Source organism: Betta splendens, chromosome 9 (assembly GCF_900634795.4).
Source record: "Betta splendens chromosome 9, fBetSpl5.4, whole genome shotgun sequence".
NCBI lineage: Eukaryota > Metazoa > Chordata > Actinopteri > Anabantiformes > Osphronemidae > Betta > Betta splendens.
Genome location: NC_040889.2, coordinates 6,441,157 through 6,458,306, shown reverse-complemented (window position 1 = coordinate 6,458,306; position 17,150 = coordinate 6,441,157). Strand labels below are relative to the sequence as shown.

Sequence of the window (17,150 nt, the reverse complement as noted above, 5' to 3'; positions counted from 1 at the left end):
CCACCAGTTTAAAGTTTACAGGAATAGACACCTCGTCCTCAAAAAGGGTTCAACAAATAAAAAGTGTCACGTTTTACCCAGTTGATGTCAGTAATGTCACAAAATCTAGTTAGAAATAGTTAACAAATATTAAAATCTGCTAAAAACATCCTCAGTCCTAAAAGACGCAGCTCTTCTATATTCACTCACTGCATTTACTATAATAACCACAACGAGGAAGGGAGGCGCTCATCATGTGAGCCGTGTGTGCGCGTGCGTGCGTGCGCGCGCGCGCGCATGAAAGAAAGGCCAAACTATGGACAAGTGAGAGCAACTTTTGCTGATCTAAACTTTCAGGTTCCTCAATCGTAAGAAACCACAGAATCGGTCAGTCCAACCGCGCACAGAGCTCGGTTCTTGTCTCGCACCATCCTGCTGTTGTGCACCCCTGTACAGAGCGTTGTGGTTTCCGAGCAAGCAGCTTCCTTGTTAAAACCGAGTTCAAAGAGCCTCGTGAAGGTGCAGCTCGCTCGCCATAAACCATATCAGACAGAGGTTGCGAAAGAGAAGCGGAGGTGCACGGTCGCACCTGAGCCCCGTCTCGGACGTCGCCTGGAGCTCAGCGAACTGATCCAATCTCAGCAACAGACCAGTAGCGTGAAGTCATCAGTCCAAAGCAAGCGCGCGCGCGCGCGTGCGCTCAGCCAGCGGACTCGGTGTCTTTACAGGTGTCTGCTGTTGTTTTATGATCCACACAACCTGAAAGCCGCGATCCGGCCTTGACCTGTAGACTGCGCTGTTATAAACCTGTGCTTTATTTGGAGGGCGCGGCGGTTCGTGTGCACGTGTGCTCAGTAAACTCACGGTGAAGTATAATCACGCGCACAAACCGACACACCACAGCTGTATTAGTTATATTATTATATATATGATATATATCATCATATATATCATATATATGATTTATTCTATATTTATGTAGACGTGCCGTTTTAATCAAAGTGATGTTGGACGCATTGTCATCCTCCAAGTGAGTGTTCTAGGACTTTACTGACATTTCGTCTGGTGCTGTTTGTTATTTATAAAGATTTTGTCATTTGTTTCTAAAAGTCAGTTATCGAGAAACGTATTTTTTTGATCGGGCTCATCTTCCTCTGTATTCACCGCGTAACTACCACAAAGACTTTCCGTGGGCTGCGCGCCCGACGCCGGTGCGCGTGAAGCGTGTGGACACGCCCCCTCCCTCTCTCTCTCTCTCTCTGTCTCCCTGTCTCCGTCTCTGTCGCTCTCTCTTTCTCGCCACTTTCTCACTTCCCTCCAACCGACGCGCGCGGAGCGTCCCGTCTCAAAGCCGCCGCGCGGACAGGTCGCCAGCGAAGAAGACGAGTGAGAAGGTGAGTTGAATCAGTGGAAGAAGAAGACGACCCGTTACTGTTACTGCGTGGTGGCACCTGTGAGTATTTGCTGCACCGTAGTTGCCCCACAGCAGACAGGAGGCGGCCACGCAGGGTTTGTGACGGCTGCACAGACTCCAGTGGGCTCTTTATAGCAGGACCTCCAGCTTGTGGTTTGGTTTGCTGCCATCATCGCTGGGGCAGAAACAACCAGACATTTACTGCAGCACTGTCTGGGTAATTTCCCCGCTGTGCTGCCAGTTTGCAGTGTGTGTGTGTGTGTGTGTGTGTGTGTCTGTGTGTGTGTGTGTGTGTGTGTGTGTGTGTGTGTGTGTGTGTGTGTGTGTGTGTGTGTGTGTGAGATTATGGCAGTTCATTCTGCTCGTGCTAAGTAAAGCAGGGGGAGGCGTTATTCTAAAAATGGTTCTAAATGAGTGGGAAGTCATTGATTTCTCTCCCATGACTTCTCGGGAGAATGTGGCCGAAGCCTCGCTGCAACCACAAGCTCCTGCAACTCCAGCCTCGAGCAGAGCAGTCAACCATGGGAGCGATTCAGACGGAGACAGGCAGCAGACCCTCAGCACCGGGAGTAAATGGTGCTGTGTGTTGTTCGCTGGCTTTCCAGGAACAAGTGCAGCTTGACGAGCTTTATCAGTGTCTCTTGAATAAACGCGGTGCGGCCTTTCTGGTCTCAAATCAGCCTCGCTTGTTTCGCTGCATAGATGTCTGTGTCAAATGGATGAAATGGTTGTTTTTGTGATAATAAAAGTTGATGTGGAAGTCGACACGTGCAGCTGCCAGGCAGAAAACAGGCCCGAAGTCAAACACATCCTCATCGTCATAAACAGACAGCGACTGCTGTGAATGTGACTAAATAACGAAGGCCTGGTTTCAGAATAACAGTTTGGATGATTACTGTGAGTAATTCAGCTTTAGCGTTCGCAGCTCATACGGCCGACGTGGAAACAAAAAATTCAGGAAGAGACATGTTTTGGTTCAGACCGTGAATGAGGCCAGGAGGAAGCTACAGCTCTGCCCTGTTTAACCCCGAACTCTAAACCCACCGATGGATGTGTCATCTCATCTGAGCGAGCAACGAGCGGGGCCGTCTGAGTTCAGCCTTGGATCAGATGTCCGTCTGAGCCACTTTATGTAATTTGATTAGAAAGCGGCGTCTCGTTAGCTGGAGGCGGAGTGGAGACACCTGTCTGTCCGTGAGGGCAGAGTTCCCGCTGTCGCTGCCTGCGCGTTTCACAGGACTAACCCCACAACCCGTTCTCTGTTCAGATGCTGACTGGGTCGCGGCGGTTAAACGGCTCTCCCCAAGTGTAGCGCTCCGTCGAGGCAGCCATGATGGAGCGAGAGGGCTCGATTCGGAGGCAAGGACACACACACACACACACACACACACACACACACACACACACCAGGACTCATTCATAATGAAGTTTCACTGCAGCACTTTCCCATTTCCCTTTTGTTTCTGTCCTTCAGGAGACAAAGGTGGATGAAAGTGAGACAAACATGCACTCACGCACATTCCTGAATGACCTCATTCGCTCTCTCATTCATGCAGACGTCCCCCTCATCCTCTTTTTGTTTAGTAACCAGACCAGAGCTTTCTCTCTCTCCACTTTTCTGTTGTTTTGATGCCAAAAACAAACAAGTATCTAGCTTCCTGTGGATGTAGGCCTGTTTTAATTTATGCAGATTTAGATCTAAACAGCTTTTATCCATTAGCAGGGGGTGGTCTCTATACTCTGTGTCCGTCTTGGTTCTATATCTCAGGGGAAAGCTACATCTCTGACCTTTTCTCAGAACCTGGAAACTGTGACATCAGGTGTGTCACTGTGACTCTGCTCTTGTGCGTTTCACTGAGCACACGGCTTTTGTTTCTTGCACTGACCTATTTATCTGGAGCTGAACCGCAATCCAGGTTGAAAGTCGGACTTGTGACGAACACACACATTCTCCTCTTCCCCTCTTCATTCTTTCATGCCTCAAAATTTCTCTCACCTTTTTTTTCAAATTTTTTTTATTGTAAGTTACATTTTTAATGACTTGTTAAGTTATTGGAGTTTACTAAAAATGTTTATTTGCCAGAAAAGAAAATTGTTCTACAGCATAAAAAAGGTAACAAAGTGTAATAACAGCTTGGAGACCGTTTTTATTTTTTCGGGGACCACACTGAGAAAAGGGAAGAAGGAAGTGAAATGTGTGTCATCTTTAAACCTTGGCAGCTGGAAGGCTACCTTTGTCTGGCCGGCACAAAAGGTCACATGGTCACCGATTGGCATGGGCTTGCAGAGGTGGGAGTGGGAGAGAAGAGTAGGAAACGTTGAGCTAGGAACTGAAAAGGTTTCTCACACACGTCCTCACTGTGTGTGTCGATCTATTCTGTGTTTACAACAGGTCATAAACATGAACAGATGACTGCTGAAAGCTGTCACCACCTCAATAAATTCTGACATTATCAGCCTTTAAACTCTGGCATCAGTGTCTTTGCATAACACAGAGCCTGAAAAGTTGGTGGAAAGGAGTTACACTACACTTTATTTTGAAAAACCTAAATTCAACTTGTGCCCGTTGTGCATGTTCTTCTTTCCTTTCGTCTGGACTTGAAGGAGTATCCACAGCAAACTGAAGCTGGCAAGTGGCTCGTCCTCCAGTCTGACCGACCTCTCGCAGGCCAAAGCCCCAGCTGGTGGGTGTGGGGAGAAGGGAGGGACACCAGGGGGACTGGCAGAGGAGGACAGTAGGGACAAAGGGACCCAGCAGAGGAGGGCCGGGGCCAACGCCACGTGGAACAGGTTGGTGAGCCGGGGGCCTGTCTGTCTGAAGGGAGGCCGTTGGCCGTTGGCTCACCTCATGAGCAGACGGTTGACATTTAGTTTCATGTATTTCTGTTTTACGTATGTTTGCCAATACCCATTTGGGTCCTCGTATCCCCTTTACTTCTGTCTCACTGCTGACTAACCCAGCGCTATGCTTTACAAGTGTTTCTATGCTGATTTATGTGTGATTTATTATAAATGTGTGGCACCCTTTAATTTATTATTATTAACCTACATGAGTCATTGCTAATAAGTGTGTGATGATGTTTTTGCAGCATCTCAAACGCAGTGATCTCGGTTTTCCAGAGGAAAGATCTCGGAGAAAACGAGCTGTACACCCTGAATGAAGGCGTAAGGTTAGCTCCATGCATCTTCATCTTCGTCTTCATCATCCTGCTTTTAGTTCTCCTCACACCGTTTTGCTCACTTTCGTTGTTTTACTGTTTCCCGGCATGTTACATTCATTTTAACCAGAACTCATTCCCAGAGATGTTGGCTCACACAGTCAGATCCATTGTGGCTCATGTCTTTGTCTGAGGCGAACACCTACAATGTGTCGCCAACACAAGGTCATTGGGTTGAGCAGTGCTGGGTTTGCTGTTACAATGTGGCTGTGGGCAGCAGAGAGAAGCCTCCAGTCATGTAGAACGTACAGCACGTACTCAGATTACACAGAGAATTCAGTACAACAGTGATGGTTGTTCTCATTCTAAAATTAATTCAATTTGTAAATCGATAACACACATCAGTCTGTCCCCCGTTTGCCTAGTGACACTAAAGCTTGTGTTTAGTTTAGTTTAGCTGTTCTGCAACAACAACTCATCTCTACCTTGGTTTATCAGTGGAGACGTGTTTGCACATTGCCGCTGGCTTTGTTTTCAGTATGAACGATGTTTCTGTAATTTCCTGGGTCGGCTGCTGTTTAAACAGCAGAGCTCGCTTAATTACATCTGGTACATATTCACCATGTGCGCCTGTCAGTGTTTGAGCATCTACCTGTGTCTCCATGTGTTCACACTTGCAGGCAGCTGCTGAAGACTGAGCTGGGCTCCTTCTTCACAGAGTGCCTCCAGAACCAGCTGCTCACAAAAGGCATGGTCATACTGAGAGACAAGATCCGCTTCTACGAAGGTATGAGCCCTGATCTCACACTTTAGGCCTTCTAATGTGGAGGCTTGGGTTTTTGCATTTAAAGACAAATAAAGCACATATGGTCTCTGTCATTATCGAACACCTTCTCCAGCTCGAGTCGAGTCAAGTAAAGTAAAGCCTTTATCTGAGTCTAAGCAGGAAAAATAATTATTGACTAAATTCCAGATGAGTAGTTAAACATTGAACCATTAGTTCAGAATGTGAAAACAAGTCTTCACCATCGCTGGTGCCGTGTGGCGTATTAACCTGAGCGCGAGCTCACTGGCTCACACACAATCAAATTGGGGGAGAACCCGAGGGGAGGCGAGGCGCAAAAGATATTGTGTCGTCTCTGTTGTGGTAAGTGTGACCTTTATTTGAAGAGTCTTTGAAATAACACAACACAGAGAAATGGAGACACACAAACTGGTGCTGTCGTCACAGGATGTGCTGATTTACGTCAGTTTCACAAGACTGATTCAGTGAGAATCAGTCATTCTCACGGTGACTTGCTGACCCATTGTTCTTGTTATTATAATTTTAATTCTCAGGACTTGGGTTTTTTTTGTCTCAACTCCGTCAAATAGGTCAGAAGCTGCTGGACTCACTGGCTGACACCTGGGACTTCTTCTTCTGTGATGTTCTGTCCATGCTGCAGGCCATCTTCTATCCTGTACAGGTACAAGTATGCACGCCACCTTTGCATCCTCGTAGTTGCCGCTCCGTTGTCTTGACATGTGTGCACGTGTTCAGGGCAAGGAGCCGTCGGTGCGTCAGCTGGCTCTGCTCCACTTCAGGAACATCATCGCCCTCAATCTGAAGCTGGACGAGGCCCTGTCCCGACCCCGAGCCAGGGTTCCTCCGTCCATTATACAGATGCTGCTAATCCTACAGGTGAACGCACACACACTCCCACAGTGGGGTAGATGTGAATGAGGGGTTGAGGTGAATGAACAGATAAGAAGGAGGAGGTGAGGCTGGAGAACAAGGCTTTTCTTGCCAAGGGATCTCAGAGGAAGTCTTTGTGAACGCAGTCATTGTTTGAGGGTGTGTGTGAGTTACCCACATTAACAGAACTGTTGCATTTGGTTTTGTTTTCAACTCATAGCTGCACACAGTCAGTCGTTAATGACTTTCACACCCCATTAGAACATTACTTGTGGCCTTTGAGTACTACCTCATGCTCAGGAAGTCATGTATATTAATGTAAGACACTGCCTGTGCAAATAATTCAAATTACAGGATTACAGGAAGAAAACAAGCATGCACTGATTGAACTACCCGCATAGCAGAGATAAAGTCCTGCAGCATATTACTGGCTATAGAGGAAGTGGAGGTAACATGCTAACGTTCTCAGAAGATCAGAGAGGGAGTTGTTTCTTGGTACAGAGGAGGAGGCCAGATGGACCGTGACAAACCACTTCTCTGTGTAGTTAAAGTAGTATTTAAGTGTTGAATGCACCAGTTGTTCCAAAAACCTTGTATGTTCCTTTAAAGTTAGGAATCTACTGGGTAGAGGTAGATGTGGGTGGACTCTAAGTAGATTAAATGTGCTGTCAAGTGTGTCAGGGTGCATGAACTGTGAGAGTGTGCGTCCGTGGGGGTTAGTTTGAGCATCACTGTAGTGACTCAATGACCCAAATCTGCACCAGGGAGCAGGAGAAAAAACAGGACACATTAATTTTGACCATGTTTCCAGTCTGTTCTGCAAAGTCACTTTATAAAGCTTCTTGTTTCATCTGTTAGTAGTTTTCCTTTAATTATTTTAAGGCACCGTGGCGCCAACTCTCCAGCGTCTGTTCTATTTATGTGGTTTGATCCTTTGCTGTGGTTTTCATGCATGAGCTCATTGATTCAGAGTATTGAAACCTGATTGATCTCGCCTTTGTGACTTGAAGGTCCTGAAGTGCAGTCTGGGCCCATATGTGTCGCCTCCGGACCGGGAAATAAAGAGACCTGCGTCACAGCTCGTCATTCATTGTGACTCTTCATAAACAAACGGTTTAACATTCGCAGTTTTTAGAATGTGCTCAGAGTAAATTTGTCGAGAGCTTGAAGTAATCACAGAAGCCCAGACTGAGCTCATTGACCTTATCTTTCTCTATCTTAGTTTCTTTCTGTCCCAGTCAGAAATGTTTCCACGGCTATTAAAGTTTCCATTACCACCGGCCAGCGAGCAGCAATTATAGGCTAACCCAAGCTGTGTTTGATGCAGGGTGTTCATGAATCCAAAGGTGTAACAGAAGACTATCTGCGTCTGGAGGCCCTCATCCAGAAGGTGGTCTCTCCCTACCTCGGGACTCATGGCTTGTACTCCAGAGACAGTTCCTCCAACTTGCACTGCTCCTCCTGCCTCTTAGGTGAGTGTGGGCTTGTGTGAGTCTGTGCATCTGCTAATGTTAATCAGAATTTAAAAGTCTTCGTTTCCTTCTTGCCTCCCGCTAGAGAAGCGCCTGCAGCGCTCCTGGCCCCCGAAGCCAGGCAGCTTCCCTGCCGCCAAGAACCCGGTGGTGCGCTCCAAGAGCTACAACGTTCCCATGCTGACGCCTGTGGTGGAGTACGACGTGGACTCCTCCGCGGGAGCCGGCACGGGTATCCGGCGACACTCCGTCTCTGGGATGACTTCCTGCTTAGAGGAGAGCAGCTGCGTGTCCGAATCCGCCATCGACGCCACCGGTCACTCGCCAGCGTTCACGGCTTCTGCTGCACTCTCAGGTAGCACAGAATCATGGGATTGCATGCAATTGGTTATTTTAACTGACATTCAGTTGTTCTGCTTTCACTGTCCTTTTCACAGACATTATGACCTCTGGCCAGAACCACCAGTCCAGAGATCCCGACAGTCCCATGGAACCGCATCCCCTGCAACCTCAGCATCAGCGCATCCTCCCGGAGCCGTCCCCAGGCGAGGACGCAGGCTGCCCGGGCTCGCTGGTGGCGGGTTCGCCTCCGCCTGCGAGACTGCTGGCTGAAGACGCGTGTTCCACTTCCAGTCGCTCGTCCAGTCCAGGGCTGGGGATGGACCACGTCCTGGAATATTTAGACTCTGAGCCGGAGCATGACGGTATCTTTCTAGACTTCTCACGGCATTGTTCTGAGGAGTCGCTGCACAGCAGGGACGGCAGCAGGCAGAGCGTGGCATGACACTTACTTATGCAAAGAGACAGACTCAGGGACGAGACCATGCTGAGCCATGACTAACATTCCTCCCACCCTGTGTCGCCCCCTGCTGGTCTCTGGACACTTCATCATCAGGGATTCTTTCAAACTAAATTATTTTTCTATATAATAGTCACTATATTAAATTTTAACCTTAACCTCACAAACTGTCAAACATGTCTGTCGTGATTTTTTTTATCTGCTCAAGTCAAAATTTCAGCTCATATTTATACTATTGAACCTTGAACTTTTAAATTTTTAATTTGTATTAATTTTATGATTTTAATCTAAAGCAATAGTTTGCAGGAACCTACTGGGTTTTCCCCACAGATGGTTCTTAGAATTAAAGACTGAAGAGAAAAACAGAAAGCATTGGGATGACAGAAAGCAAAGGCTCAGATAAACATACGTTCTCCTCAAACTGTCTAAACAGGGACAAACAATCATTAACATGAGTTTTCCCTGTTTATATGTGGGAGAAAATCACATCCAGGCCACAAACGCTTCCTGGATCTTAATGGATGCGGCCTTTAAATAAATCTGGTGTTTGCTGCGCTCACAAATCATGAAGCCAGAGTTTTCCCTAAACAATGAGCTCAGTGTGGTGTTTCAACATTCAACATGAAGCGCTACACTTAACAACTCCCCGTGTTATTGTTGGTTTGTTTTTGTTTAGTTTTTCATTCAGTTGTGTGATAGTTGTGTGCAGCCGATAGGTGAGATGCACCTGTCAGACGCGTGTGGTAGGGAAACGAAAAGAGAACAAACGCATGTTTAGAAGATGAAAAGCTGTTTCTATCTGACCCTGCACACTCTACACTACAGAAGTGTAGAATGTTGGTTAAAGGCCTGGTGGTTGCAGGTTCATAGGTCATCACGTAGGAGCATCAGACGAGGAGGGGCAGGCACATTTCATACCAACGATTTGGGTAAGTCGCAGGTGACATCCATCTTATCTACCGTTGAGGTATAAAACAAAAATTTTCGAGTGGAAAAATTGCAATAAATAAAATGGATTGTGACATAGCACACATCTGATAATTAAGATAAATAATATTATTACCATGATCGACTATACACTGTTTAGAGCTACTAAGAAAGTTCATATGACCACTGTACCAAGTAGCAGGTACAGTCACGAATGCCTTCATTATAGCAGAGGCAACTGTTTAAAATACAAAAAACAGGAGTAAAAAATGACAAAATAATGTGAGAAAAGTAACAGAGTAGATAAAACAAGAGGAGGAGGTAATACAACTTTAAAGATAATCAAAAACCCCACCGAAAAAGAAGACGAAGCAACAGCAGCAGCAGCAGAAGAAGACAGCCGTTTGCAGCAATAAAGTGAAAGGAGACAGAAGTGAAATACACAATACCAAATTAAAACGAGACAACAAAAGGAAAAATTGCCTCCTACACAAACCTTTCTTGTTAGGTTTTCCTTGAAGTTTTAGGTCACAAGATGTTGTTAAAGCATCTCACCGCGTATCATACTTTATGACGGTATGTGACACAAAGCGACAGATCGTAGTGTTATTTCTAATCAGCCTATGCAGTAACTTGTTGGTATAAATTAATTATATGTGGTATTTTACATTATTCTAACCATTATTCTTCATTGTCGGATCAAAGCCACGCCCCTAATCCCAGGCCTCCATCACTGATAATGCCTGTGCGTGCATGTGCTGGGCCTCTATTCTATGGCCTAAAGAGTCACAGAAACAGTGTTTCCAAAACCCGTCATGTCCGGTTGTGACGCGTTACGCATGATGCGTTTGTGCAAAGGCCAAATATTGAGTAGGGATGTGTGTAATTGCATTGTAATTGGTTTGTCGTCCTCCAGCCTGTGTGGGCTTAAACTAACACCTGTTTGTGTCTTAAACAGAATCAGTTTGGTCCAACAATAAGTCGTTTTCTTCAACTGTTGACAAGCTGTATGGAGGCTACTGTGTACGGATGTATCTGAGTTGGTCCATATGATGGAACTGCTATTAGATGTTGATTTCATTGTCCTCATCATGACATGTCTGTCCTGCTTGTCAGATTCTAAGTTCATTTAAAGTTAAAGGTCTAAGAACGATCGGCTTCAAATTTACCTAATAGTCTACGTCTACAGTTTTCGACCAATCACAGAACCGGCTCTGGCCCCACACAGACAAACCTGGACACCGAAATTTACCTGCAACATGTTTCAGTCACTCACTGTGATATGAGCTGACATGGGGCCATTAGGGTTGAGAAAGCGTTTGTCAAATTATTATTAATTATTATTATTGTCATTGTACTGCATATTGTAGTTACAGTGGGGGTGGAGAGTCTACTGGGCTTTCAGCAAACTCAACATCCATCCATATACTCAGGAAGTAACTAATATAAAGGCACAGCTACTCTCTTTAACATGGCTTCTAACATAAGAACATGCAAAAGCTACTACCTTTAGATGGAATACAAACAAACATAATATCAATAAATACATATGCAATATAAGAAGTCATTATAATGTATGTAATAAGCCATTCCATACCTCCAACATGTCAGCATCTGCCCAGATAGCAGCTCAAACAGGAGCAAAGTCACTCTACTACACAGCTTATAACATACAAGCACACCTAGCAAAAGTTGCTACTTATAAATGGCAATATAATATGATAATAAAAGTGCAAATATGATATTCTGAATCCTCGTCGTCATTGTGGGCGCACATAGGATAAATAGGCTCCTCATCATCTGAGGCAGAATTCACCATGCACTTTCTGCTCCCCTGGTCCACTCTCCAGAAGTTGCAGGACTTCCTCAGCTGGGTAAAACTTCACGACCTCTTTGTAAGTGACCAGATAAGCAGCAGTTATTGTAGAGACATGACTATTTAGCAACTAAGCTTGCAACACAACACAGTTAACATACATGTTAGAATTTGACATAACCCCAAATCACAAGTCGATTTGGGCTGTGACACGTCGTGGTAATAACAGACATAACCGTGTTCATCTGCAATTTCCTATTGTCATCACCCACCTGTAGCTCTAAAGTGCTAACGGCACTAACGGCTTAAAAGCAACACACAAATAGGAGCGGCAGTGAAGCGGCCTTATATCGCATGAGTGTGCAGCCTTCCTGCTTTGCTCTGTGTGGCTGTAGTCGTTAGCAGTAGCAGTGTCTGTGTAGCTGATAACGGCGAGCTAACGACTTTAAAAAACACTGGAGCGAAGCTACGTGCCACACGATTCCAGCTGGAGAGACACAGACCGATTGGGTGGTCCGCTCTCTAGTTGTAGCTGACAGCATGCCACTAGCATCCTCCGCACGTGTGTGTGTGGTTACAGCAACTCACAGCAGCACATTTCAGAATGTTGTTTTATTTTGTTATTGGACAGAAAAAAAGACATTACATATTAAATAACAGTACTACAGTGCAGTGCTGTTACTATGAGTTTTCATTGTTGTATAAGTGGTTAATCTCCTCATCTGTCCAGCTGGTGGGAGCAAACCTCTAGGATCTGGATCCAGAACCAATAAAATAACCTATAACACAGTTGCAGTGGTAGGGAACCAACATTCAAATTTGAAAACTTATGACAATGAGCCTGCAGAGAAACTCTCCTTCTGTGCTTCTTAGTTTCAGCTCCCTCAGTTTTTCTAGAATAGTTTCCCATTATCCCGCTGTTCTGTTGGCATAAAACATTCAGTATGTACTGTTACAGTTTTAGTTGGGATCTGTGTCATACAAACACTGTGTTCTGTTGCAGGACTCCACCCCATAAAACCAGACAGGATCACAGAAAGACGCCCGAGTCCTGTGACACAATGAGGCGAGACTCCCCATGATGCAATGTGAAGAAGGATCCTGGTTTCAGTCCCTTCTGCTCTAAGGCCTCTCTGAGAAGAACCGGTGGCTCCAGGTAGAACTGCACAATAGAGTTAGTAGAAGAAAAGGATGAGTAAGGAGACATCATGAATCAGCTGAATGAGTTAAGCTCTGTGCAATATGTTATAAGCCTTTAGTCTGGTAATCTCTAACGACATGAAGCTGTGTTAGCAGCAGTCATGCAGTTTAAATAACAATGGCCTCTTTGTTACAGTGTGTTACCAAACCACAAGAGACTGTCACTTCATTTAAACCTCAAACCCTTCTATGGCTTCAGTATCACTGACACACATCAGCGCTTTGGCCAGCTGTTAACAACATCACTGACCTCTTTGTTTTTGCTTGTGGTTTCAGTTGAACCCTCAAAGCTAACTTTTAATGTCTTCTAAACTACAACTAACTGTAGTGCTTACCTCATTAGCGAGCGCAAAAGTGCCCCAGTGAATGGCCACCGACTGTCTGGCCTGAAGGTCCTGGTGAATTTGAACAGCCTGCTGTGGATCTACGTGCTGCCCACTCAGCACGTCCCTACAAAACCAAGCACCATGTCAACATTCTTTCAGGTAACGCAGAATGTAGAATTAAATTATTTATTTAAGTCTTTGATTTAATTTTACAGGTGGATACTGTACCTGGGCATATATGCTCCAATGGGGATGGCTGCTAGGTCAAACGGGCCAAAGCGTCGTCCTATCTCCTGGAAGGCAGGGCAGTAGCCAGTATCACCAGCGAAGAAGAATCGATGGTCTGGACCCAAGATGGACCAGCTTCCCCATAAAGTCTGAACAAATGGCATATTTTTAGACTGCAACTTTTTTGCTACAATAAAATGCATCTAGTAGAAGTCTTAGACTCAACTCTCTTACTCTCTTCACACTTTTTTGTAAGGATGACCAATGACTACCTTATTATCGTCCAGCGGTGTGCGTTTGCTCCAGTGCTGAGATGGTGTGCACACAAATGTGATATCGTCATGGCCTGGAACACAGTTTTCCTCCCACCAGTCCAACTCCATCACATTCTCGCATCCCATCTTCATCAGCCAGTCCATCAAGCCCAGGGGCACGAACCTGCAACACACACGCACAGGTCTTAACGCTGGCGAAAATTCTGATTTCTATGCAACATAAACATAATATGCGAACACACACACGCACCAGCGTAGCTCCCCTCCAAAGCGTGCATTAAGACTGGCCACAGATCCGACGTCCAGGTGGTCGTAATGAGAGTGACTGATGACTACAGCATCAATCCTGGGTAGCTGTTGGCGGAATAAATGGGATTTAATAAGACATACAAATGTATTAATTCACAAACAAATGTAAAAAGTACTCAACCTGCTCCACAGTGCAGGGAGGCCCTCTGTACCGCTTGGGCCCCACGAACTGGACTGGCGAGGCCCTCTGGCTGAATATCGGGTCTGTTAGAATATTCAAACCGTCCATTTCAACCAGAACCGTAGCATGACCCAACCAGGTGACTCTCAGACCTGGATCAGGATCTAAGAGGTCTGGGTTCTGGACAAAGTATGGTTTTATCACTGGGAGTTCATGGTCCAAGTCCTAGGGAGAAAGAAGAGGCAGCAACATGAAAATCACAGATGGGAAATCATTTATCCAGGCTTTATACATCAAACACGATAAACTGGAAGGAGTTAACCTGCACTCATCAGTACATGAAAGCAGGCTCTGAAGCCCATTAGGCTCACAGAAGCCAAGGAGCTATAAATACTGTGTGGGCTGAGAATTATCAAAAGTTCAACCATTCTGATCTCTACATAGATGACACATTTATATCCAGGCTTCATCCAGTTTACACAATAACATTTATAAAATATTAAGTAGAAGTAGAATATGAAGTAGCACAAGGAAAGTATATAGGGAAAGTCATATACCTGAACACTTGGTATATTGCTGTTATTCTTATCCAACAAAAAGAATCTGAGCAGCATAGACCAGGAAGGAAACCGCCATGTGGACCAGGGGTTGGTCCAGCGACCATTTTTGGTCTGACAGGACTTTGTCACTTCCTCCTACAATTAAATAAACTGAGTTATTGCCACTTGCTTAGTCACTAATTATGAGGAAGTCATTTTAAGCCAGTTTAGGTGGTTTCTATTTTCTTACCTCTAGCCGATAGTCCAAACGGAAGCTCTTGCGGGACGAGCGGCAGGAGCTGGTTTTCCTCGGAGTCTGACGATCCACCTGTCCACCCTCAGCACCTCTCAGTTCTTCACCATCCTGGAATAAATGTGCAATTCATCACAAATCATATTGCTGTGTCTGGTGGAATATTAAAATTGCAATCATCGCCTCCTTGTGGATTTAGATTAGATTGCAAGCACCGGTATTACAGACAGCAGCAGTGCATTTAGAGCAGTAGTTCAATTAGTTTTTACACTGGTAAACTGTTACCTTACTGTCTTTATGTGCATAAGAATGCATTACCTTCATCAGGGCTCCTCCCTCCTCCAGCACTGCTCCGTCTGAAAACGAAGGCTTCTCCATGGTCTCAGTCTTAAGCCTGATCAACACAAACACACTCTTTACCTTCTGCCTGAAAGTTATGACCGCTGCTCCTGACACTGCTCCACGGCTGCAGTCAGGAGTGAGATATCTGCTATAAAAAGTGTCTCCTATCAATGTGACAACAGAGCAGTTAAACCAGAAGAGTTTGCATATCAGAAGATAAACTTCACTGCATTCAAATCAAAGCCCTACAGGCGACATTTACGAGCTTCTTGTGTCTGGTTTAAGGACTGAACCAGTGTAAAACCAGGCTGCACTATATAATATAATAATAAAATAATTAGAACAATAAGACAAAACCTTATTATTTCCTGAACGGGAAACAAGCAGGAAATGTAAAACCTGTATTATCCAAGAGGTGTGATGGCGCACGAACACATTTTTTTTTACCCTTGTGCAATACAGATTAGGAAACATCTTAAAAAAGAGCCACAATAATACAGTGCAGACAATAATCATTATTTTGTTGAATCATTCAGTCCAGGTGTCTACTTCCCCATTGCACAACATCCACCTCAAACACTATGTTGTAATATTAGCCTCAAAGCTGAGCTACGAGTCTGAGTCACAGTTGTGGCCTGAACTACACGTTCAATAAAACCTGAAGAAAGGAGCGATTTTCCCACTTTAGCTCAGATATAGAAAATGTAATCAGCATCTGGATGGAGCAGAAGCTCCTGTTGTAGATGTGCCTTCTCACGTCCAAGTCAGCAAACCTAACAGCCCATTATCCACAACAATCACAGGGAAACACACACCCACGCTAAGTACAATCTGCCCATAAATGACTATTTTATGTATTTACGCTTCATGAAAATATGCTCCTGAATAATCCCATTATTGCCAGCTGTGGTAAGAGGTGGTTATGAGGCTCCCTGTTATTGCACGACTGCCCGGCAATGCACTAAAGCAACGCGAGCCAGCAAGCCACTCTATGCATTAGAGCGGTGTGCTGATCATGCACTCGGCCTCATGAATGGGCTTTCACTGCGCACCACTACACACTGGGAACAACAGAGGAGCTGTGTGGACCACAACAAAAACAAAGATCCGTGCAGCCAGCGTGCAAGAAAGGAACACTTCCAATTTAAAGTGCCCCCACGAAGCTATTGGAGACCAGTCAATTACAAGTGACCACATGATTAAGGTGCCTCTGAGGGAACATGTTGTACAGCTGGACACGACTAATTCCTGCAACTGAGATTAGACTAAGAGAAGCGAACAGCCTTAAAAAGTTAGGACATCAACTGTTTCCTGTTGTTAGACATCGACACACACAGAAGCAGAAACCGTGTTGAACGCTCGGCTCGTCGTCACATATACGCACGTTATATATAGTGTAATTACAAGCGCGTCATTAAATCCTGGAAACAGACGTTTACAGTTTACTAACAGGCCAAATGTGACTGTCTGAAGCCGACTCACCTGAAAGCGTCAACAAAATGTCACCAGCTGTTCTCGGCGAGCACGCGCGACTGTTGCACCTACGCTGGCCACGCGCTGCGATAATAAAGCCGAGCTAGGTGACATTCTCAGCTGCTACACGGCTCGCGCAGCATTTCCTGCGCAGCTTAAGCGCAAGACATTTTAAAAAGGCATCCGCTGGAGACTTGTAAATAACATTAGAGGCTTTGGGGGAGATGTGTATCCAGAAAGGAGACGCAGAATTTGAGTCATACAGCACGTCGGTACCAGCTCGGTCTGTGTGACGTCGCTGCGAGAACCTTCAGCTCACGTGACCCGGATACTCTTCCTCGTGCCCTTATTTAAAAACACTGCGAGTACGAGAAACTTATGAAATTTTTTTTTAAAAGAGTTTTAAAGAAATGATTGGGAATTGGTAAAGTTACTCAACAGTCAGTACTTGAACACAGTTCCCCAGTTCAACACGATATGTACATAAGCTTCAGTAACAATTTTTTGACTATTAATCTTTGTGCTATTTTTTCGGTTAGTACTAACCTTAACTCGCTCCTGATGAAACACTTGCGCATGGATCTCAGACCGAGAAGACTCACTACATTCAGTCGCCCAGTGTATTTACTAAATTTACAGCTACGCGACAATAACATACGTACATACCTAACCAAGACTGCCTCCATCCTATTACTTGGTATTTTACCATATTTACGTGACTGTTTGAAAACAAAAACAGACACGGAGCAAGTCCTTCCGAACCCGGAAGTGAGTTTTTTGTAAAGTCGTTGAACTTTGTCAGCTGCATTCAAGGACCCCCGGAAATCCGAACAACTTGCTAAAA

General features: G+C 45.1%; 2 protein-coding genes across 6 annotated transcripts; one reads left to right on the top strand and one right to left on the bottom strand.

Annotated features, from left to right (window-relative positions):
* The first annotated feature begins 1,224 nt into the window (after positions 1–1,224).
* LOC114862111 (proline-rich protein 5-like) lies at positions 1,225–11,705 on the top strand. Of its 3 annotated transcripts, none has more exons than XM_029162071.3 (10): positions 1,225–1,373; positions 2,661–2,752; positions 3,998–4,183; positions 4,483–4,563; positions 5,232–5,338; positions 5,926–6,017; positions 6,092–6,232; positions 7,554–7,698; positions 7,784–8,053; positions 8,136–11,702. In XM_029162071.3, the coding sequence occupies exons 2-10, from the start codon at positions 2,724–2,726 to the stop codon at positions 8,480–8,482; spliced, it is 1,398 nt and encodes a 465-aa protein (XP_029017904.1). In that variant the 5' UTR covers positions 1,225–1,373; positions 2,661–2,723; the 3' UTR covers positions 8,483–11,702. The 3 variants fall into 3 exon arrangements, with proteins under 3 accessions (XP_029017904.1, XP_029017905.1, XP_040928300.1); XM_029162072.3 differs by lacking the exon at positions 1,225–1,373 and adding an exon at positions 1,386–1,432; XM_041072366.2 differs by lacking the exons at positions 1,225–1,373; positions 2,661–2,752 and having other exon boundaries at positions 4,110–4,183; positions 4,483–4,558; positions 8,136–11,705.
* A 128-nt stretch (positions 11,706–11,833) lies between these two features.
* napepld (N-acyl phosphatidylethanolamine phospholipase D) lies at positions 11,834–17,082 on the bottom strand. 3 transcript variants are annotated; one of them, XM_029162074.3, is made up of 10 exons: positions 16,853–17,082; positions 14,810–14,885; positions 14,489–14,602; positions 14,257–14,394; positions 13,700–13,924; positions 13,520–13,623; positions 13,267–13,432; positions 12,995–13,143; positions 12,776–12,890; positions 11,834–12,402 (listed from the first exon to the last, which is right to left on the bottom strand). In XM_029162074.3, exons 1-10 carry the CDS (start codon positions 16,990–16,992, stop codon positions 12,271–12,273), a joined length of 1,359 nt encoding a protein of 452 aa, XP_029017907.1. In that variant the 5' UTR covers positions 16,993–17,082; the 3' UTR covers positions 11,834–12,270. The 3 variants fall into 3 exon arrangements, with proteins under 3 accessions (XP_029017907.1, XP_029017908.1, XP_029017909.1); XM_029162075.3 differs by having other exon boundaries at positions 16,973–17,078; XM_029162076.3 differs by lacking the exon at positions 16,853–17,082 and adding an exon at positions 16,316–16,730.
* Positions 17,083–17,150: the final 68 nt, after the last annotated feature.